The 25,164-nt window shown below is 38.4% G+C and overlaps 1 protein-coding gene across 1 annotated transcript; it reads right to left on the bottom strand.

Moving 5' to 3' along the window:
• Nucleotides 1-358: 358 nt before the first annotated feature.
• On the bottom strand, nucleotides 359-15,372 carry LOC120258393 (mitotic spindle checkpoint protein MAD1). Its single transcript, XM_039265779.1, is given in 17 exon segments — nucleotides 359-734; nucleotides 6,997-7,035; nucleotides 7,148-7,276; nucleotides 7,802-7,871; nucleotides 7,948-8,035; nucleotides 8,669-8,729; nucleotides 8,731-8,832; nucleotides 9,421-9,624; nucleotides 9,710-9,820; nucleotides 10,863-11,034; nucleotides 11,214-11,461; nucleotides 12,966-13,088; nucleotides 13,203-13,295; nucleotides 13,367-13,564; nucleotides 14,040-14,200; nucleotides 14,462-14,561; nucleotides 15,108-15,372. Coding segments are annotated over 17 exon segments (2,145 nt in total). The 5' UTR covers nucleotides 15,264-15,372; the 3' UTR covers nucleotides 359-644.
• Between the last annotated feature and the right edge of the window lie 9,792 nt (nucleotides 15,373-25,164).

Here is a 25,164-nt window from a genome sequence, read left to right as displayed (position 1 = left end):
CAGTAGTTTAATGTCTCCCTACAACAAACTACTATATGAAACAATAAAAATCTATCACAATAATGATAACTCTACAATAATAAAAATTTTCTAATATATAATTTAAAAAAAAAAAGAAAAATATGATTATATATAAACAGTACTATTACAGAATACAAACATCAAATGAAAATCTCGAATATATCATTGTACTACCAAGTGCTTTACCACTCCATGAAGCAAGGGTTGGCTCCACACGTTCTTTGCCAATGTTTCAACACACACACCTCACGCAAGTGTGTGTGCATATATATATATACACATAATAAGACCGCAGGATGAGGACAATTAATAATATTGGGAAAAAAAGACCTCAATCTCAAATTCAACACGATATCCAACAGTAATTAATAGAGTGTGGAAAAGAAATTAAATAATGACAAGAGATTCAACAAAAGAAAAGGTAATAATGAATGGAGGAGAAGATAAAAGACACATGTTTTTCTCAAGTTGAAACATTTTAGGTACACAGGGAACCAATGATGGTGAGGAAAAGAAAACTCAAAAGGAATTGTACCATCATTTTCATATCCATGCTTTCAGAGTAAAATGAAGTACAAAACTCACCAGATGGTTTATTGTGTTACTTGGAATTTGGAAGGACTTCATGATAAGGTTCGCTTGTTGAAGGATTCCATGGTTATGTTAGCAGTGAAAGCAGGTATTGAATTCCATTTCTTGACGAATATTTCCACCTGACAGCATTGAGTATATTTCAATGTTTCATGATGACAATATTATATACAAGTGAACATCAAATGATAATCAATAAACGTTATCAATACAAACCAGAAAGTAAAAGTGGCATATGCACTGCTTGAAAGCATGATATCTTGAAGACATATTAGTTCGTTTAAAGATGTAAAGCATCAAAAAGGTATGTAAAACCAGGTACACTCAGGATCAATGGCATAACTTGTCAATTTGGAATGGGAGTATGTTATGCAGCAATCCTTCATGTGCCTAAGCAAGAGGAAACACAGATGCATGATCTGAAATTGGAGAAGGCAACTATGGGACATGTACTGAGAATTGGACAGAGTGAGTTTTTAACATGTGGAACCATCATATGCTTATATAAGCAAGATATCAGATGAAGAACTAATATTTGAGAGTTGATGAATTACTGCCAAAAATATACTTGGCACTGCCTCTGCTGCTCAAGAAGCTATAGAGTTCATAGGCAAAAAAATCAGCATGTTCTCCACTGCCTTGGAATAAAAAACAATTTATAATGTCTCATGTTGATTTTGAGGCTGAGGTGCCAACATTCTTGCAGATGGTTTCTTAACAGTTTAACATTCTACGAAATAAGCATGTAATATGCATGCTTGCATGCCATCTTACATGAACTACCGGACTAAGAACAGTTGACTCATGTGAAGACTGTGTTTGGAAAGCAAACAAGAAGACCATTTCCAACTGGGGAGCTTAGAGAGACTCTGCATGTCTTCAACTCATTCACACAAACCTTTGCAGTCCTATGCATACAGAATAGATTAATGGGAGTAAGTACTTCTTCCTGTTTATAGAAGACTTTAGATGCATGTGCTGAGTCTATGTCCTTAAAGCTAAGGTTGAGACATTTGAATGTTTTCAAAAGTTTCAAGTTCTAGTTGAGAGACAGTCAAGGCAAAAGATTAAAACCCTATGCGCAAAACAGGGGAGGTGAGTTCTTGTCTCATGCATTTAGGGATTGTTGTGAGAAGCTTGGAATCATAAGAGAACTAATAGCACCCTATACCCCTCAGCAAAATGGGTAGTTGAAAGAAAGAACTGTACAATTATTGAAATAGCACATAGCCTGCTGAAATGTGGAGGCCTTCCCAAGGTCTTTTGGGCTGAAGCAGTAGCCACAGCCATGTATTTGATCAATATATAGGCAACACGTGCAGTGCTAAACAAGACCCTATACGAGGCTTGGTGAGGTGCGAAACCTCGGTAAGTCTTATGAAAGTATTTGGGTGCATTGCCTTTTCTCTAATCTCATCACAAAAACACCTTAAGTTGAGAAATCAGAAAAACATAATTTTATAGGCTAGTGCAGATACAAGCCCACTAATCCCTCTGGATGACTCAATGACGAGTGCAACATCGTCCAAGTCAACTCCAAGCAGAAGCAATACATCAAGTGCTGAAGACTCGTTCATAAGGAGGAACAGTGCAACATGTGCATTGAATGCAGTTGTATTAGAAAGTGATTTAAGCCTTGAAGTTGCACCAACAGAGGGGTCACTTCCCAGAAAAATCAGATCCTTAAGTGAAATTTATAATAAATGTTCCTTTACTAAGGTAGTGTTTGTTTAGAAGAATTTGGAATTACATGTAACTTGAGTTATTTGGTTTTTAGAAATCCAATGTTTGGTTCACATGATTTTAAAAAGCCATGTAACTCAAATTACATCCAATGAAGGATTTGGTATTACACCCAAATTGGGCATAAGTCGAAATTTCGATAGTTGAAAATTCTTAGGTGATGTATATATATATATATATGAATATACATATATAGATATATATATTAATGTATATGCATACACACACATACACATATACATACACATACATATACAAAAATATATACACTTATACACATGCATATACATAGGTATGTTTATATATACGTACATATATATACATACACTTCTACATATATCCATACATATATCCATATATACATATGCATATACATGTACATAGATATGCATATATATACACATATACATACACTTATACACGTGTTTTCCAATTCCAGATTTACAAATCTTTCCAAACAAACAAAAAAAATCTTATAATACAGTAATTCCAGTTACACCCAACCAAACACAAGATTTTACTGCACTGTATTTTGAAAAACAAGTATTTCCAATTAAATTATAACTGAAAATCCACTACATTTACAATTACATCTAACCAAACATCACCTTAATGTCACATATCCCATCACATTTGAAGAAGCTATGAAAACAAAGGAATGACGGGATATAATGGCTAAGGAGCTCACTACCATTCAAAGAAATGGAGCATGGAAGTTGATTGACCTACCTCCAGAGAAGAAGATAATCGGCTTAAAGTGGATATTTAAGACAAAATATTGAGCAAATGGAGAGATCTAGAAGTTCAAAGCACGACTAGCAGCTAAAGATTACTCATAGTAACCCGTAGTGGATTTTGATGAGGTCTACTCACCAGTTGCAAGGATGGCGACCATTAGAATCCTACTTGCACTTGCGGCTTAGTTATAGTGGCCAGTGTTCCATTTTGATGTAAAATCTACATTTCTAAAAGGTGAGATTCATGAAGACATTTATGTCGAGCAGTCGGAGGGTTATGCAGTGAAAGACAGTGAGCATAAAGTTTATACATTGAGAACGGCCCGGTATGGCCTGAAACAAGCTCCTAGAGCTTGGTAAAGCAAGATCGACAAGAATTTTCAGCAACAAGGCTTTGTAAGGAGTCTAAATGAGCATACATTGTACAAAAAGACTCATGGAGAGAACAAGGTGCTATGGGTATGTCTCTACATGGATGACATTGTTAATATGAGTTTTTCACAAAAGCTTATTAATGAATTCAAATCAGACATAATGAACACTTTCGAGATGATTGGTCTTAAGCTACTAAATTATTTTCTCGGTTTGGAAGTTAAGCAAGAAGTGTACGGGGCATTTGTCACCCAAAGAAAGTATGTTGAAGACTTACTTAAGGAGTTCAACATGCAACAATGCAAAGCATCAGCTACATCAATTGCTATTAGTGACAACCTACAATTTGAACTAAATGCTAAGAAAACAGATGCCAAGAAGTAAAGAAGCCTAATTGGGAGGTTAATTTATCTAACTCACATAAGACCAGACATTTCATTCTCAGATGGCATGTTGTCCAAGTTTATGAATTGCCCCACCAAATATCATCTTGGTGCTGCCAAACGAATATGGAGGTATTTAGCAGGAACAACTGGGTTTGGACTCTGGTGGGTAATTTTTTTGGTGGGATACCTTATTATGCTCATGCTTCATTTTGAGCACCCTTTTTCAATTTGTATCAAAATGAGTACTTTATTTTAATTTGCTTTCACAAAGAGGGCACTGGGGCTATTCCGGTGATTAAATGCTGACATGTCCACCGGATATATGACGTGGAATCCTAATTTCCACTTGACTTGCCCACTGGAAAGGCTACGTGGACAACTTATCCATCGCCACCAAAAGAAAGCCACGTGGACGCTAGCCCCTTCTTTCTCCCCTTGTACTTCTTGCGCTTTCTTTTTACATTCACAGAAAGAGCAGAGTTCCACTTTTTCTTTTTCTTCTTCTTCTTCTTCTTCTTCTTCTTCTTCTTCCCTGAGAAAGCAGAGATATCCTTTCTCCACGAGTGAGACTTGTTTGCCATCAACCATGACTCCAGACCCAAAGTTCTCAAAAAGAAAAGCACAATTACCACGGAAACCAAGTTACTGAGGCATATGTGTCTCTCTTTCTTCTAAAGCTTGCCACATTCTCAAGTTCTCAACCACTTCCTCATTTTCCATATATTTCATCCTTCCAACCCTTCATTAATTCCTCTTCATCTTCTCCATTATTTCACACACACACACACACACACATAAGTCTTCATCTTCTCAGCTTAATTGATTTTCATCTTCATCTTGTTGATGGACTGTAGTTTAGAAGAAGAAAGGCAAAACAGATGGAGGAAAAGCAAGGAGTATTGTTCCTCTTGTGAGTTTGAGTTATGGATGGTAAACAACCCTTCTATGTTGGAACCCAACTTTTCTCACCACGGATGAGCTTGTTCTTCTTCCTCCTCTTCACCATGGATGGTAAACAACCCTTCTATGGAGAAAAAGCAAGGAGTATTATTGTTCTTCTTCCTCTTCACATTCTCTCTTTCCATCCCCACCACTACCACCCACCCTCCGATTATGCCCCTCCATCCTCTCCATACCCTAGCTCCTCCAGCGTCCTCTCCTTCCTCTTCAAAATGCTCGAAAGAGACATCTTCGAGTGTCCGATAGAAGCCGTGTGACAAGAAAGACATCCAGCTCCGGCTTTGGTGGTGGTGTCAACACTCGAGCTCAACATCTATATATGTCCTTTCTCCTGTAGAAACTCCGTCGGCACCACTAGATCTAGTAGAATAAAGCTGACCTCCATGACTCACAAGTCTAGCGAGTGCTCTTTTTTGCTCATCGGAGCAACTCGCTAGCCCTAAAATGGACGACCAGCCTTGTTGCAAAAGAAGAAGAAGAAGAAAGAAGAAGAAGGGGCTCATCCACTTGTCCTTCTTTTGGTGGTGTGGATAAGTTGTCCGCGTGGCTTTTCCACTTGTGCAAGTCAAGTGAAAATTAGTATTCCATGTCAGATCTCTGATAGACACGTCAGCATTTAATCACCGGAATAGCCCCAGTGCCCTCCCTGTGAAAGCAAATTAAATTAAAGTACTCATTTTGATATGAATTGAAAAAAGGTGCTCAAAATGAAGCACGGGCATAATAAGGTACCCCACCAAAAAAATTACCCGGACTCTGGTACACTTGAAGTGCAACTTATATACTAGAAGGGTTCACTAATAGTGATTAGAGTGGGCCATTAGTTGATTGAAGGAGCACCTCAGGCATGGTTTTCAATCTGGGGTCCGAAAACATTACCTGGTGCTCACCAAGAAACAAGACATAATAGTTCTCTTCACTGCCGAAGCCAAGTATGTAGCTTCTACTTATGCAGCATGTCAAGCTGAATGGCTAAGAAAAATGTTGGCTGATTGTAGCGTGGGAATTACACTATGATATGGTGTGCCAATCGCTCCACCATTGCAATTGCCAAGAATCCTATACATGGTCATTCTAATTTCTAAGCACATTAAGATTAGATTCCATTTTATTCAAGGGCTTGTTGCTGATGAGATGATATCACTCCAACACTGCAATAATGAAAAGCAACTTGCGGACATATTCACTAAGCCAATACCAATGCAGAAGCATGTCTTCATCCGATCACAACTTCGTGTATATGATTTTCAATCAAGGGAAGGTGTTGAGATGTGATTGAAATTCTTCTGATGGCAACCAGGTAAGAGTGCTTGTTTAGAGAAGAGTCCAATGATGAAGTCTAGAACTAGAATTCAGAGTACAACCGAAGTAAGGCATGGATTGCAACATGGGGATATGAGTATCATGCATGGGCGCAAGGTATTGTACCAATAAGAGAAATGTACTTCAGTAGTCAGCTATTTTAACTTGGAGTCAATACTACTGTACTATGTTAGTATGAAAGTCTAGATAGCCGTGCCTTGTATGTCTTTTTTTGTGCTGTTTTTGTATGGTTTAAGTATCTAGTGAATGAGAAAGTAAGTGATTGATATTTTGGGATCACTTTGTTCTCTCCCTCACACACACTCACTTAACACTCTCAAATGGCATCATCCAATGGACTTGTGTGTACTAAGCCCAAGCAAGAAATTCACTCCATCACTTTTGTTGACCTTATCTAATGTGTTGCTCCAAACTCTAATTAGTCACCTCAATTTGCCCATCTATCTGAAAATGATAGTCTGAATAAGTTGGTAACTCCATCCCCTACGTCTTCAATAATTCCTTCCAAAAAATTACTCATAAAGACTCAGTTTCAATCACTCACACAGGTGTGAGTGATGACATGCAACTTCACAGCATTGTCATTAAACACCTTAGCTATGACCTGCTTGGTATAAGAAAGCAAAAGACATAAAATGGGCATATTTGCTTAATATGTCAATGACAAGAAGAATGATTGTGTGGCCTTTTGAATTCAGGAGTCCCCCAATGAAGTTTGTGGATACATACCAAAGCAATTGTTGTCACAGAAACATGGATTGTCATCTTCCAACTAGGATTATATTAACCATAAGTGTCCCATTGCACAATAATGTAAAGACAAAACAAAAGATACACGGATAAAGAAGAAGAATAGGTGATACCTGGTGAAATATCTCTGGCTGGGATGTGTACTCATTAACCTAGAGGGCCACAAAACAATATTTTAGTCCAACATAAAATCCAAATAAATGATGACCGTAAACGTTAAAAAATGATAAAAGAGGAAACAATTTATTTAAGTGAACTTCCTACCAAAATGCTTGCATTTCCAGACTCATAGTCAAATTCAAGCTTCTCATCATCACTTTGGGCATAGATGGATTGGAGGGTAAATCTTGTTATTGGAATTCCATTAGGTCGTTGTTGATCATCCATTACAATCTACAACAGAGAAACCAATAGTATTATAGTATCACATTTCAAATATGCACACACATATTGTATGCTGATGCAGAAAAAAAAAAGGGCAATATATATAAGTGAATGCATATTATATATGTATTATATGTCATATGTTAATGTGGAAAGACAATGGTCAATATATAAATGAATATCCATGACCATGGTGTGCACATATTGTATGTTCATACAGAAAGAAAAGGCCAATCTATATATGAATAAGAAAAAGGCCAATATATATGCAAACATTCATGATACATGAACACCAGCACGCCACTGTCAAATGATTATGTAATGGTATAAAAAGAACAAGCATACAATATGTAAAGCATACAATAACATTCACCATTCTCCCACCTCTCTAACTGTACACAACACCCCTAGATGATTGGCCAACTAGTTCCAAATTTTCACCTTACATGCAGTAATCCTTTTGCTAGTGACTGTTCTCATTCCAACATATGAACCATAAAGATTTGTATTTCTAATAAATTATGAAATCATTACCTTGTAGCCAAAAAGTGAGCAGCAAGCCCTTCTAAAAACTGAAATTTTCTCCGCAAAAACCGCCTTGTATCTGTATAATTTGTTCATTCAACATTTTTTGGACTTGATGAACTCAAAGAACTTTAGTATGCTTATCAACCATTCACCTTTCTTCTCGCTTCTCCAGAGTCGCAATTTGTCCTTTGAGTTGTGCAAGTTTCTCAGGTATATCAGCATCCATTATTTTTCCAGCATCTGATAACAAATTCCAATAGCCATTCTCTTAGTATAATGGTGATACCCCTAGAAAATTTATATCAATGTTCAAAGGAAAGACAATAGTATTCACACTAATAACAAATAACTTTCTGCGGAATATTAAATCAGAAGTAGATGCAACAAGAATATTAAGAAAAATAAGCATAAATGCATCAGCAAACACAAGCGGTTGATCGTAAATCCATCATCCAACAATTACGTGAGCTGAGAATTCCATTTTAATAAGTAATAAACAATGTAATATACATTGAAAATTAGGACGTATGAATGCCAATTATCATGGAACAGTAACAGTAACCTGTGCTGGAAATGCTACAAGAGTCCAACAATTATTTGACCTAGCATCTCGTGTTAAATAACATAATAGACATTGACAAATACAACATATTAATGCTAGTCAGTATAGAACAGTAACCTGCACAGAACCTGCAAGAAGAGTGCCAGAAATCTGCAAAAGCAGACACTAAGTCTAAAGGCAAATAAAGATCACGTACTAACTTAATCAGAAGCTTATGGAGCACCTTACATTTTTAATGTAAAATTCATATTAAAATAAGCATAATGCAATTGCTGCCAACTCCAATCTTTTTGCGTACAAGTGGCTTCTACCTGATTGTCCTTTTAATTCTTCAACAGCCTGAAGCTTTGCCTGTGTTTTTTGTAGTTCAGAGCTGCAATGCTTCTATGGTATGTTTTGCTTCATTATCAACTGCTAAAGTGTTAACCATGCGCAACACCTTTGTGTTTGCTGTAGAGTAATCACCATGGCCCACCTGTGATATGGTAAAATTAATAAATTAAAGTATACACAACTTTAAGGATTAAAGTATCGCTCAATCCTCTTGAATCAGATCATCTGAAACAACAACAGGCAAATGAGGAATTTAGCATCACTTCTCTACCATGGTACCACCTAAACTGCAATCAGCTGGCCAGGACTAAAAGTGATTAACTTTAGAAGAAATGGGTCATCTATTAGATTTGGAACAAAACAAGTAACACATTGTCAAAGAAGAGGTAACAAATGTAAAGAGGCTGAACATCCAACAAAAACTAATTGCGTCACCACATTATTATGTGCTCCTTTTGCAACAACAAAATGAGTAAATTGAAAACCATAATAATCACTTGTGTTTTTGTCAAATAAACTAAAATTCAATCTTTATGTGGGTGACAAAATTATATACAAGAAACAAAACTATGCAGATATTATCGGCATCCTTTTGCTATTAAAACCAAGGAACGATTTGCAGCCAAAAAGCCAAATTAAAATGGTAAACATAATAAAGAAGAAAATTAAAGCCCTAAGGAAACAGTAAATATTTAACAACAAAGTAAAATATGAACTTTCTAACACGCACCTTCGACTCTAGCAAAGAAATTTCAGAACGTAACCTATCGCCTTCACGCTCCAAAGACTTTATTCTTCTTGCTTCAATGGCAAGTTTATCATTCATTTGCTCCAGATCATTATGCTGACGATTTATGATTTGTCTTTGATCATTTAAATTGTTTTCCAATTCTCTAATAGCATTCTCCTTTGCAGTGATAGATGATTCCAGATCCTGTACCCTCACGACAAAGTGTGGCAGCAATTAGGATATAAAGTACAGTTTTGATAAAAGAGTACGTAAGGGAACAAAGACTGACCTTAACAAGTCTATCATTTGACAATTGGTGCTCTTCATGCCCACTTCTTGGCTTGTTGCTTCCACTAATTTCCTTTTTTAAATTGTCTCTTTCTACCGTAACTGAAGAAAGCTACAATTTACGAGAGATATAATAATAGAAATTACAGAAAAAAATTTGTAGGATAGAATCAATAGATACCAATTTGCACTTGTAATCCATTTATACATGATGAAACTAAAGCATTATTATCTGAAATTAAAACTTGGATCAAGAAAATATCTGAGGAAATATACCGGCATCAAAGAATAACAAGCTGAACCAAGGGCAATGCACAGGGAAATATAAAAGTGAAGTCAGTTTCCACATGCATGCCCTGCATGCAAATCTCGAGACCATTAAGTTAATTGTTAAGAAACTGGAGAAGTGTTTTACAATGCTAAATAGCCTAATTGCAAGAGCTAGTCTTAGATCTCTATCATCAAATGTATCATATTGTGCCATGGAACTACAAGGAGAATGCTAAATAGCAAATAAAATCAAAAGTAATCATTGCACATCAAGTTTTCAAAAGTCAAGAGGGGTTTTAAGAATGACATTACATGTCACATCTCAAAATATAATCCTGGTCCACAATTACGAGCATTTACTACCAAAAATTCTAATCCAGTCTAATATGATCATGCATGTGTGATGTGCATTACAGTTAGCCAATCCCCACCATATGGTCCATACTAGGGTTCAGTGTATCTTAGCGTCATCAATTAAAAGCACAATTCAACTTGTCATTGTTACATTACAGATCATCTAATGAATCAAACATTGTACTTAGCGAAGTGCATCATGTTACCTACTTCAAGCATGAAGCCATGCCATGCAAATGAAAAAAGCACAAAGTATGAAATGACTGTTACACAAAGATGATAATTCCCCTTTAGCCTGTCATACAAGGAAGCAAAAGGCGACATCTACATCATGCATTACTTGCTCGTTCCAAGGAAGAAATCAAAATGATGCCACAAATTAACAAAGAAAGAAATGTTCCATGCAAAATTTTCTAAACAGAAAAAAGAAGAATGCAGTGACAAATTATATCAAATGAGTGAAGAACAAAGTAATAGCTATTAATGCAAAGCGAAAAGAAGTAACACAGATTGGATTGCGTGCTAATTACCATTAACTCAAGACGCTTAACCTCCAAAGCAGAGCTTTCTGCTTTGTCTTTGGCCAAGGCACAATCCTTTTCGGCATTTTGTTTGCTAAGTTCTGCCATTTCCAAAGAAACTTCCAACTCTTTCACACGTGCACCCAATTCACCAGCTTTCATCATGCTTTCAAGCACTTCCCTGTAAAATATAGAGAATGCAGTTCAAGAAGCTCAACAGTCTTAAGGGCAACCACAAAAATACCAAGGATGACCTAATCTCAACATGGACCATGAGACCAGAAAGAAAAACAAGGTCATGATAGGAGGAAAATAAAATGACACTGCAACACCGAATCTACAATGAAGGTAGAAGCATACTTCTGTAAAGCTGCAAACTTGACAGGGATATCATTAAAGCATGATACATCTGGAATCTCTCCGAGCAAAGATCTCCAGGAAATTAATTCATCCTCTAGTTTCCGTGCATTAAGTTGGAGCTCTTCCAATTTTAAAAGTTCCATTTCCGCCTTCTCTCTACATGTCTTTTCCTCCAATAGCTTCTCCTTCAGTAACTCATTATTCATGTGAAAAGACTTTATTTTCCTTGCTTCTAGCAATTCAGTCTCCTATTGACCAGTCAAAACAAACCATGAACTCATTTAAGAAAACTCACAAACTAAGAAAGACAAAAGGATTTTGCATATAGGACAAACAAAAAGTAGAACAAATTTACCCAGTTAACATGACAAATTCCTGAATAATAGCACAAATTCCCTAAATTTTGCATAGGAAACAATTAAAAGGAAGAAAATGCACATGACCAGAATAATGCATACCTGCCATCATATATAAACAAACACAAAAATGATAGCACACACATATGTCATCAGAATTGCAACCGTGCATTAATAGCCAACAGAATAAATTGTGGTCACACAGTATCTTTTCAAAGAACCCATTCTCCTAGATGATAGATCCATGATTGTAAAAATTTATGTAATACTTAATGATGAATGCATCTACAAAAGCTAAACAAATTGAGAGCATAAACAAAAAGGATTTCTAATTCCCACTCAACAACAATCAGTTCCATAATCATATCATGCATTAACAACATTAGACACATAAATAGCAAAGAGCATGAATATCCCTCTGCAGCACAACTGATGGCTCATCATAAAAACTGGTATTTTTGTTGAAAAATGTTTACCCTCCCATCATGCTGTAAAACAACCCGCAAGGAAGTTTTCACACAAAAATTAGAGAATTTTTAAGGCAAATAGAATGAGAACAGAGAGTCTGCTATTGTTCACCATCACAAGAAACACAGAAGCTTAACAAGAAATATCCCATTATATTGAGCAGCAAACAAGACATTGCCAACGAACTATAAGACCTATACATGTCAAGCAAGTAGAAACAAAATGGACAAAAGATTGTTGGGTAATGTAAATACCTGAGTTAGGCAGGAGTGTCTATGCCTCTAGACATAGCACACTAACCTACAAGAGCAATTCTATGAAATGCACTCAAAAATAATATCCGGTCAAAGTATAGATTAAAATTTTAGAATTTTTTATTAGTTTACACTGTTATCTAGGGTATCGCAGACTTACATTGACCTGCTTTTTAATTTGGACTAATATCTTCAATATATAACAATCTTGGTAACCAAATCAGACCAAAGGAACAATATAGGAAAACAGACCACAGGAAGTTAAATTTCTATCATTTCAATCACAATCTGTACGTGTGACATGTAGACATATTAGTATATCATTTCAACCATAGTAAATATACTTCAAGACTTTTGCCTCTGTTTTTTTCAAGGTGGAGTAAATTGAGCATCGACCAAATTCCGTGAGAAGTAAGACTATCTTGGAAACATCAAGCACATAGGTAGACAAATCACATTGCAAGCTAAATGCCCATACATGGGCTCGATGCCCCAATATTTTGGTGTTACTGCAACAAAAAGGACCTTGCAACTAGATCCACACCAAAAATTCTTAGTTTTATAAGACACAGAATTAAAGCTTGTGAAGAGACTCTAGATATTGACCACAAAATTCGCAGGTATAAAATAAGAAAATCAAAAACAAGTTATTGGCATATGAGTAGACAACATACATAGCTTCGAAGCTCCTCTTGAAGATGTTTCACCAAAGTTTGGTTCTCCGAGAGATTAACATCATGTGAAGATGCACTGGAACTGGATAATTTTTGTTCCAACTCACTTTTTTGATGAAGGCACTGCTTAAGAAGAAGTTTACTTGTGTAATATGTCTCTATTAGAGAAAAAGAAATGCAGCCGTACAAATTCCATTTCATTGAAGTAGAGAGAGAACATCAACATGTGCTATTTACCTCATTTAACTGATCCCTTAAGTCTCCTAACTGAACTTCCAATAGCATTGCCTCTTTCTCAGAATTTTCGGCTCTCAATCTCATCTTTTCAAGCTGAAACACATAGAAAAAAGTGAATAAACAAGTAAATAATTTTGACACAATGAACAGTTAACATTACACACTTCAACTTTGATTCTTGAGATTGAAAATTCCGAATCATCTTGAAGATATGAGAGTTCCTTCTCCATATGTGCTTTCTCCCTTCCAGTGCTTTCAGAAAGCCGTGTGAGTTGTCCTTGTAGTTCTAAAACCCTCTCATTAGCTGAAGTTGCTATAGATTCAGCTTTCTTACGAAGCTCAATTTCTTTTTTAAGTTGTACCTACAGTCCAACAAGTCATAACATCATGCACATGTCCTAAGAAGCAGTGTGCAAAAAGTAGAGCATAAAAAAGGATACAAAAACATCCATGACAACCTTCAACCAGTTCATAATTAGAATTACAACTACTAAAGAAGCACAATAAAAACAAAGGTTAGCGTTGTATCAAGCAAATAATAGGCCAGCTTATCAGAATCAAACATTAATAGAATACAAGAACACAAATCATTTGATAAATCAAACAAAAAGGTGGGCTTGGATACAAATATCCTAATACTTAAATAAAATCAATGACCAAACAGAATATTGTAGTAGATTTGAGCCAAACTTCAACGGATTGATCTAAATTGGCTACCTCTTTTCATGATCAGGGATTATGATGGTTGTATACTCATATTTCATTACATAGAACAGTACAAAGTTGAAAGCACTATTAGGAAAAAAAAAAGGGGGAAGCACTAAGAATCAAGAATACCTCTAGTTCACTGCAATGTTTCAATTGTGTAATGTACCGCTCTTGAGAATCATTGACCTCCTTCAAAATACGCTCTTGTAATGCTTGTTCACGCCCTTTGGATGCCTCAAGCTCCTGTTCTACAAACAAGAGGTGGGCTTGGCATTTCTGCTGCTGTTCTTCTGTAGCAAAAGGAAAATGGTGGTACAACATCAATATAGATAATAGAAAGAGAGAACAGGCAAAATCAACATGATACCAACAAAGAAGCCAAAAGTAGCGATATAGCCTCTCACATGGACATTTGGATAAAAGCATTTTCCATTAGAACATAACCAGCATTTTAACCATGTGGATAAATAGAAGAGAAATTCACAGCCATAATTTGAAAATCTAAACATTCAAAGTCCAAACTAAAACCAGTCCAAATGTATTAAGCTTACCACTCTTGGTCAGCTCATTATTCATGGCCTCTAGCTTGGATTGATACTCAGCCACTTGCTTCTCTGCTTTGTCCAATGCAACCATGAATTCTGATTTAACCTATCTCATTAATCACAAAAGAAACAACTTAGAAATAGCATGCGCATGCATATAAAACAATCACTGCCCATTACATCAGTTCAAAGGTAACCTTTTTTCTTTTTTTTGTCGCAACTTACAAAGAGCAAATCAACATGATGTAACAACTGATGGAAAGTAAAACCTATCAAGAATGAAAGCATTGATATTTTCCAATAGGAAGTGCCATTCTCACAGTCCTCTAATAAGCCCAAATTACTTCCCGGAGATTCCAAATCTCTTTTAAACCGATCTTCAGAGCTTCATTTGAGAATTAACCAAAAACAAGACAATAGTCTCCATTTTAAGTTAGGGGAAAACGAAATCAAGCTCAAACACAATATAGACCTGAATTTCGCAAAGTGGTGTAAATTGAGGCAAAAAGAACACAATTTCAAACCCTAATCTTGTTCCGCAACGCAAAATTCCCCAAATAAACACATGCAAAGGGCAAGATAACGGCAGAAACCGATGAGCAAAAAAGATCAAAAACAAATCAAAAAACGAAAAGGAAAGAAGAGGGATCACCATCTGGCGGCAGTGGTAGGTGCAGACCATCTGCTCAGAAGGATCGAGAGAGGAGATGGGAGCGGGGTCATTGTAAACAACGACACGGCGATCGGAAACGGGGCTGGAGGGATCTAGGGCCAGTCTCTTCTTCTGCGGCGGGGTTCGAAGAATCATCTCGGAGAATTTCTAGGGTTTCTACTCTCCCTTCTTTCAATCGCCCCTCTGAACTCGATGCCGAGCTCGAGCTCCGCTTCAAAACGAGGAGCCGCGAAAGGGATGAATCATTAGCGGATTCGGGCAAACGGGTTAGGATCCGATAACAACCACTGTTATATATATAGTAATAATTATTATTATTATGATAATTAATAAACAATGGTAATAATTAGTGGAAATTGCCAAAAAACCCTTTTAAGTTTGTAAAATTGCCAAAACACCCCTGCTCGTTTTGCAATCCCCAAAATCTCCTCCTTTAAACTCCATGTTTTTTCAAACCCCAAACCCTGCAGAACTGGGATGTGAACGGAGTGAGTTTCAAATTTTTAGGCGAAAATGCCCTTGCATGGGAGTCGTGGTTGTAGCTATCTCGGCGATTTGAGAGGAAGTGGGCGGTTTTCCGTAGGGTAATCCCAGAGACGAATTTATCGAGCCATTTACTTGCTTTTTCTCAACTCACGCCTTCGCCTTTTCCATTTTGACTCGTCTCCGAGTTGTCTCTACCCGAAGCCAAGCCTCCGTAATTGGCATTTCATCGCCTTTTTCCTTTCCACCGATATCTCAAGGAGAAGTCCCCACGCAACTAGTTGGCATTTCACCGAGCTTGATCTAAGGTATTGAGCATGGTTTTATGTTAACCTGCTCACATAAAGAAAGATTTTTCCGTTTTGCTTTTGTGCTCTGCTTTTTGTTGGAAGATATTGAAGTCCGTAGGGGGATTTCTACTGGGGGTTTTGTTAGTCTGCAGGAGATTTCTCGGTCGGGGTTTTGTTTTGTTTTGCATTTTCGTGATGTATACACTATCGAAATAGTTTTTCGATTGTTAGTGATTTGTGTAATATTTATAATGTACATTTCACTTTCGCTTTGATACTGAGTTGCGTTTTTACAAAGGAGGTCTGACGCTTAAGAAATGAGATGTTACAGCTTAATATTTGTTGTCTCTGCTTTAAGTATTCTCGTCTCTGCTTTAAAAATGGGTCTCGCTTTAACATGTTATATCTTTGTTTAATAACCGAGAGTTTACCGTTTAAAAACCTTATATTTTCGCTTAAACTTTTTGTCAAATCATCGCATGTTGAATGTGTTGTTATTGTCGCAGGCTTGTGATTATGGCGGTCAACCTAGTTAATGGCCGATGCTATTTTGACACCCGGTAATGTGGAGACGTTAGCCTGAATTGAAAAGATAACATGACCCCTCGATACTCGGGAGATTATTCAAGGACACCGTTTGCAGCGTTCACTGAGATGGAAGCTATATACCAAGAGAGGGCCCTTCTTGATTCTCTTTTGCAAAGGTACGATGGTCGCACCAATAAATTCAGGATCGGGGAAAAGCTTCTCTGAGTTTCGGACCTCAAGATGTGGCTCCCTCGTTTTGGTCTGCGTTGCGATGGCGACGCAGTGGTCTTCGAAGAAGAAAACCGGTCGCTCAGGGCGGCTGATCTCATCAAAGACCTCACGAGAGACACGAGACTACATCAAAGAGCACTCAAAGGTGCAACTTGTTCGACAGCAGGGAGAAGAAGATAATTTTGTCAAACTCCGATGGTGTACCTCATGGGGACGATCCCTCTTCCCAAATACATCATGCTCGGTTCGAATCGGATCGTTGATTACGTCGATGATCTACCGACCATGGGGGCGATACGCACGTAGGCGCAGCGACGACAAGTGGCTTATGGAGGATATTCCACAAGCAGACGCCCTGAGAGTGCAAGATAGATGCGCTGGAGAGAAGACCAACACGGTGGTATATTAAGGGTTGCTTCGGTCGCTTAACGTCCGGTTTTACGAGTGACCGGAACGGGGAAGAAAAATCCGCTTCGCGAAAGATCCCAAGGATGCTGTACATGGTGAAAGTACTTACCTGAAGCAAGCGACGGTAGAAACGAGCTTGTCATCGCTCGATGGAAAAGAGGTAATAAATCATGGACAATGTTTAATATAAGTCTTTAATGTTTAAACATTTTATTTAGCGTTAACTTTAGTATTTACTCGCTTTAAAAACTTATTCATACTTGGGTTTAAATATTTTTTGTTCTCCGCTTAATTATATTCTATAACGCTTAAATATAGTTTTTATAGTTTAAGATGAATGATTTTTGCTAAAAATTGTTCTGGTTTACATATGTTAGTTTCCCGAAATGGTTCCGCGAACGCCTAAGAAGAAAATATTTGTCAGCTAACCGACGGATGGATGCCATCGCCCCGAACCACTTGCTCGAGCGCAGGATGAGAGGCAGCCTATCGCATGCGCTACTGGACGCCCTGCTTCTCCCTACTTCCGACCCCACCACGCCGCATGCATTCCTCGACGAGAGAAGCTCTCCCCTACTCCCTAGCATTGCAACAACCCCCTACCACGACAACGATAGCTCCCCGATCAGGGCAGTCCCCTCCGACCGCTGGCGACTCCCACCGGTGACATTAAGCGAAGATGTCACCACGAACTCTTACGCAGTACGCCAGATATTGACGACCGAAGTTTCTCGGCTTGTCGCCTCGTGGCCGAGGCTACCGGAAGGACGTTCACAACCTCGCCGCGCCATCCCTCGAAAGAACCGAAGCACCCGGACGAACGAGGCGCCGGAATGCGACGCACGATCGACATCATCGGGAAGGTCATTCCAAGGCGGCCACATTCGAATAGACTTACGAAAAAGAGGAGAACAATACTGCCTCTGTCTCTACCGCCGGCTGACGATGAAATAATAGCAACACCATCGATAGTCGATGTCATGTTAAGAAGGACATCGTAGAATAATGTGGTAGCTGCACCGCTGAGAAGGTCGCCGACTCTTTCTCGATGAAATCTCGACCCGCTGAACCTGGCCGAGATCATGGCGATCAAAGATGGACACAATCCCAAGATCAAGAACAAGTTAAGGGTGTGTCTCCAAATGATGTTGTTGTCATGGCCACGGTTGAGAAGATCGTGTCGAATCTGGCTTTAGCGGTCGCGCCGCTGGCCGATAGTACGCAGCCCAAGCGAGGACACAATCCCACCACAACAAGAACCATGTAAGGATGTGTCCTGCGATTGATGTTGTCATTATCCTCCAGCATCGAAGCTTTGACACAATCCCACAACAAGAACAACCATGTAAGGATGTGTTCTGCAGACTGATGCTCGGCCATCGCCCCCGCGATCGAGCGAAGATGTCACTAAGGCCCCGACCGAGCAACGGGAGAGATGATCAAGGCCAATCAAAAATTGGACCGACGTTTCGGAAAGCTTTTATTCAAGAAGAAGAAATGGGTTGGCCTCGAGTCGTTTTAATAAATACGAGCAGGAGTTGATAAGGATCTTCCTCAACTGCTCTATAGACGGGTAAGTGTAAAGTTTTTATGATATTGTTTAAAGGTTTTATTATAGTGTTTAACTATTACCTAATAGTGTTTAATACCTTTATGTTATCATTTAATTTTTCTACTTAACGTTTAATTATATATAATATCATGTAACAATTGATAATATCATTTAAATATTTACAATATGGTCTTATTATATCCCTAATAGTGTGGAAGAATGACGCTGTCAGCACCACACGCGACAAATTATACACGCTGCTTGAGGGGAAGAAGATGGTCACTGATGATGTGATGGGACGCTTTCGTATGCATAATACAAAAGTCGTCTGAGCAAAGAGCCATATCCTTACAAGAAGCGCCGCCCATCACCGTGACCGCTATACTGCTTATGCCAAAGCGGACGACGCACATGACACAATTACGCATAAGCATGATCGAGGATGCTGTGCGAAATCGCATGAAAGTTCAAAATTGTCATCCTCCCGATAATCATGAACGACTCACTTCTCGATGCGTGCAGTCCCCGACAATGATAAACAAGAATACATGCATTATTCTTCGTAGTCCGGTACGATAAGGACGGGTTTGACATGGTAAGTTCTTTAATTATGTCCGATTAATATCCAGCTTTGTATTTAAATCGGGTATTCTAATCTCGACTTGCATATCTCGACAGTGGAATCTATTCGACATTTCTGGTCGATATGGAGTTCGGCGAGTCGGCGACGGCAAAGTACCCACTCGCACGACATAGAAACCCCACTACAAAACAAGGAAGCGTGCCGGGATTGCGCCTGCTCTACGCCATGCGCGTTTATCGAGCAATTACTTTGGGGTGAGAAGTTACGGCCACTGCATGGCATGACGTTCCTCACCTCGGACATGTATGTTACTCCAGATACTTAGGAGGGAGGGCATGCGTCCATGACAAAGGGGTGGTCACAAGCGGGGTTAAATTTTGTTTTTGAAGAACATGTCCCGTATATCCTGAATGTCAATTTTGTTTCGAATGTAATCTGGACAAATTCGAATTCATTGTTTTCGTGTTCAAGAGCATGACTTGTATATCTTAATGTAAAATTTTTGTTTTGTCTTTTGAATTGTAAAGGTGTTAAATTCCATTCGGTTTCATTTCATTGTTTAATTTACGTCTAATTGTGTACATTTCACTTTTGATTGTTTAAATATACTATATATCGCTTAAACATCGCTTGAAAATGTTTCAAATTATAAACAGATTCGCTTAAAATAACAACGTCCTCGCTTAAATACATTCAATCTCGCAGCAGAGTAAGAGTTTAAATATAGAAAGTTGCCCATCAATACACAATGTTTCCGCATCGCCGGTTTATTTAAAACATGCCTATCACTGGGCGGCGCTTCATCACCGTAAGATCTACGATCGCGACCGGATCCATGGCAATGACCGCACGTAACCTCGCGGACATCAAACGCCATGACTCGATCCTCTTTTTCGCCAGCCGCTGTGCGCTTTCTCGCGCTGTGCTAGCGCAAACGGGCTTCGTGATTTTCCGCTGAAGGCTCGTCATCGCTGCGCATGGGGAATATAGCTCCTTGTACGCCGCTTTGTAATTGTTGACGTGATACCAGCTAATAAATCGATGTCACGTTGGTGTTTGTTCTGCATTGTCCAACGCAAGCGTGTTCGTAAGGGATACCATAAACTTCGCGCACATCTCGACACTGAACAAGTTCTACGATGGCGTAGATCCACAGAGATGTCGCGACCGGTCGATCACTGTAACGATCATCGACACAACGACCAACACTCTAAGATTTGCCTGTCCTCAACAATGATCTCTACCTCTCGAATGTATGCTCCGGGCATAAAGCAGGTCTCCCATTTTGTTTCGCTTTGCTCACGGCTACATAACATGCGACTCAACTTGAACTCTGCAAATAAGGTTAAACAAAGATGTTGATGGTTAAATAATTCAGTAAACATGGTTAAACATTATTGTAAATATTTAAGCGAAAAGGATTAATATTTTTAAAAGTCGGGAAAAGTTTAATTAAACAAAGATTGAGAATGTTTAAAGCGGTAACACTAAATATTAAGTGTGAAACCACCATTCATGCGCACCTTATAGGTCGACCATTTTCGCCACCGTGAAATGGCGAGCTTCCTTGATCCAAGCATTGAACGACTCATGACGTCTTGAATACATCTCACCCCAACGATCACCTCCGAACAGATAATTCGACCAGTGTGCCATATCCGATGTTAATCGACGGTTGATGAGCTTCGAGGTGATGTGGCCTGCAGCTCAGTTCACGGTGTCGATACGAAATCTTTTAGCGCAGCGGATGCCACGCAATGCGGAAGCATATAGACCAGACCTCCTCCTCAATGCCTTCCCAAGTCGACATTGGCTTTCATAAAATTGGCCTCCAAATGTCGAAGAGCGGTATGCGATGTGGCGAAGAAGGGAAGACTCTCGATCAATTGGCGCTCAGCCAGGCCTCGACATGTCCACAGACGAAGGTGATTATCTCATGATAATCTCCATCCTCGTGATAAGGCATCGCCTCAACTTAGATATGAACCAAGTCCAATTGGCACGGTCTCGATTGTCGACTATACCGAAAGGCGGCGTGGAAAAACCATTGTTTCCATCTTCCTGTGGCACCGAGTGTGCGATATTTTTCCAAGGAGGTGGGTACCATGAAAGACAATGCACGTGTGCCCTCTTGAATCCCACAATACACGCACCAAAGAAAGAATGCACGTTTAAAAGCGATCACGTCTCTTCCAAGATCGCCTACTTACGGATTTGTCTCATGCACCTTATCCACATACCAAAGCAAAGATCGTGGCTGGAGATGTCAGCTGCATCGAGGACCACCGCATGCTATTTTCCCAACCAAGCTCGAGCCAGCGGTATGGTATGTGGACACCAGTGTTCCCGTACATGTCCTTCCGAATGTCGATGGCCTCGTATACAAGGGACTGGTCCTCAGCTTCGAATCACTCGAAGGCTCAACCTCCATTTTTGGGCGCTTTCGATGCGGCGAACCTACTGCCACCACCGCATGTGACTGTGGTTGATTGTCTTGATTCAAAGTATTTTTGTTATACTCTTTTGATGCATGAAGGCATGATGACAACCATCGGCAGCAAGATTCCACGATAGCTGATGTTTTTCGTTCTTTTATGAATTTGAAGTCAAAATTCCTTTTGATTGCATGATTTCAAGTACATCCCCGAAAATGTTCGACAATCCCACAAAACGCTGTCCAATATCCAAACGTAAAGCACTTCGAATGATCGGCGAGGAAGGAAGACATCCCACGCGTCGGGGTCACTCATGGGAATGAATCGAGCACTCTCGCAGTAATCGAATTCTCGCTCAACACTTCACTCAAATGAAAAGATCAATACGTTAAGCTTTTGAGAATATAATGTTTAAGTGATAATGACAATATTTAAACGTTAAATTAAATACCTAGCGATTAACTAATAACGTAAACGACTAGTACAAGATTTTAACTAGTGAGCGGACATTATTTAAACACTAATGACCCCTGCATAACTGGAACAATTAAAAAGAGAAGGAACTTACAACGAGTAAAACTCGCTTTTCATTAGGATTCAGAATGGCACATTTTTGTCCCTCGACGACAAGATCAACTACAAGACATTTGAAGATGGAGTCGCAGCGTGACACATCCGACTGGAAAGTCAACATCTTTTTCTATTGGGCAAACCGTTTTTATATCCATCCGTGTGATGAACTTAACCCTCGACAATAGAAACTTCGAGACCCCATCGCCACAAATCTCAGCTAACACCAACTCCCAAGAAGTCTCGAGCCGTGAACATTAACACTCTTCCTCCCCGATCGAATCTAGCAATACCACAAAAACTCTAGATAATATATATCGGCGAAAACCAAATCGTATACAAACCAGAAATGAAATGAAGAACAAAAAAATAAAGTCAGAAGAAGAAGTAGAAGAAGAAGAAGAAGATGTAAACAACAAAATGTGATCGGATAGGGCAAACAAAAAGTGCATATATATATATATATATTCTGTCAGCGATGAAGACAAAAAGTGCATGAGAGGTTAGACTAGGACGTGATGTGATTGGGCGGTATTTTTCCCTCCATCCCAAGGGCAAAAAGTAAAAATATATGTCACTCTATCACGATGAAGACATATATCATTCGCTCGACATGAGTATCTGTTTAAACGTACAGTATTTTATGTTTAAACGGATAGATATAGTGTTTAACATAACGATTACCGGTTTAAATAAAGTCTATATCATGTAAATAATACGTAAACCGTTTAAATAAAGTTATTTAACTGTTTAAAATATATGTTATTGTTTAAATTGAATGCTTTCACTGACATCGCGTTGAAGATGGGTACCTCCTGGGTCACTGTTTAAACATCTTTACGTATTTTCTTAAACACCGTTGTCATTGTTTAAAGAGTAACTAGAGTATTGTTTAACTTTTTCTATTGTTTACACCGTTGTCATTGTTTAAAGAGTAACTTTTTCTTAAACACCGTTGTCACTGTTTAAACATATTTACATATTTTCTATTGTTTACAATGACGTTCTTTTGTTTCCCACATTGTTTTTACTAAGTCTCTGTTTAAATTTCAGAAGTTCACATTCAAATAAGCTTGTTTCGTTTTATTTATAAAAGATTTACAACATTTACAACATTTACAACATTTACAACGTCCTCTCGGACTTTGATCACTCACGACTCGACCCTCGTATAACGAAACAAGTGTCTGTATACTCGAATGCTCACAGCGGTTGCATAACATGCGCATCAACTTGAACCTGCACAACGTACAACATTAAAAAAAGGTTAAACAAACACATTCATGAAAACGACTATTAATCAATGTGTCATCGTCGGACTTAAGCGAAGATCCTGATAGTTAAACACGTAACGTAATAGTTGTACACTCAACGTAATGTTCTTAAACGGTAACGTAAAAGTCTCTAGTGATAAATATCAACCCCGTCTTAAAGGATGTTTCCTGATCTTCCTCCTCTAGAGAATCCTCTGCAATCACGAAATACGTGAAAACTTTCTTTTCTTACCCAAGTCGAAATGCTCGCTCAATTGCTTGCCCGTCATCCACCAAATCAAGAATCCTCTGCGATTCGAGCGATTATGAGAGCATTTCGACTTCAGGTGAAAAAGATAGTTTAACTGTTGCGTGATCATGCGCTAAACGATTCTCAAAAATAAGGAAGAAGGTTCACGAAACATCCTTTCGAGATAGAGTGGTTGTCCATGGGAAAGAGGGAGGGACGAGGAGGAGGAGGAGGAGGAGGACTGAGGATGATGAGGACGACGAGGGAGTGGTTGTCCATGGGAGGGTTCTTCCCCGGGTTATTTATGGTGTGAATTCCACAAGCGGTGACTCTTCATATCCGGAAAAAAGTTAAACGCATACGATGGCCGACATCGATCGATGAGAACGAACGGGTGTTCGGATATTTATGTTACTGCGGCATAAGAATTAATGACTGGCATTAATTCTTATGCACGGGATACCAAAACTCTGCCACCGCCCGTGCCACCGCCAACAATTCAGATCAAAGCGAAAAAGATCTCCGCTTTACGCGAGACTTTTGATAATTTACACGTTAATATTAATAGTTATACATGTAAAGATAATGTTAAACGGAGATGGCAAGTATTAAACGGATATGACAATTATTAAACATATTAGTAATATATTTAAACGGATAATAGCAAATAGTTAAACATTATTTAAACAATAGTTCTTCTCGTCGTAATACAACTTTACAACCATAAACGAGAAGACGACAATGGCACATGTTGTGCCTCGACAATAAAATCGACTACAGCTCATTTGAAGATGAAGTGCACTTGACCAATCCGATGGAAATCAATTTCATTTTCTATTTGAGAAACCGATTTATATATTTCGGGTATGATAATGAGGAGAACAACAAGATGTAATGCAACTCTTTGGCATTGTCTATCAGAAACCAAGCAGAAAGCCCTTCAAAAGGTTGAACATGATGTTATTTGGCGCTTTCCTTTCCCACCATTTTCAAGGCCAAAAATGAGATTTCACAACATGGACCCATTTGAAGTGAACGGTAGGGGGTAAAAGGGAAGTTAAACACTAACGGAAGGGTTGTCCGGGGTGTGTAAAAGTAGGAGGGGATTTTTGGGAAGTTTTGAAAATTACGAGAGGTGAACAGTAATTTTCCCTAATAATTACTCAAACCTTTACACTAAATAATAATAAATATATAATAATAATAAATAAACAATGGTAATAAATATGGAAGAAAATTAGCCGTTTGTAACTAAATAATTATAAATAAATGATTATGATAATTTTAACCTTTCACTAGATATAGAAGAAAATTAGGCATTTGAAGCTAAATACTAATAATGATGATTATGATAATAATAATAATATTTTATGTAAAAAGCTTACATAATTATTTTTTTTTGTTTGTTTTTAAGTTTCTTAATAAATAAATATTCTTTTAGATTTTTAAATAT

This window comes from Dioscorea cayenensis, chromosome 4 (genome assembly GCF_009730915.1).
Source record: "Dioscorea cayenensis subsp. rotundata cultivar TDr96_F1 chromosome 4, TDr96_F1_v2_PseudoChromosome.rev07_lg8_w22 25.fasta, whole genome shotgun sequence".
In the NCBI taxonomy this organism is placed as follows: Eukaryota; Viridiplantae; Streptophyta; class Magnoliopsida; order Dioscoreales; family Dioscoreaceae; genus Dioscorea; species Dioscorea cayenensis.
Note: the sequence above shows the minus strand (reverse complement) of the source record. Positions and strands in the feature narration are given on the sequence as shown.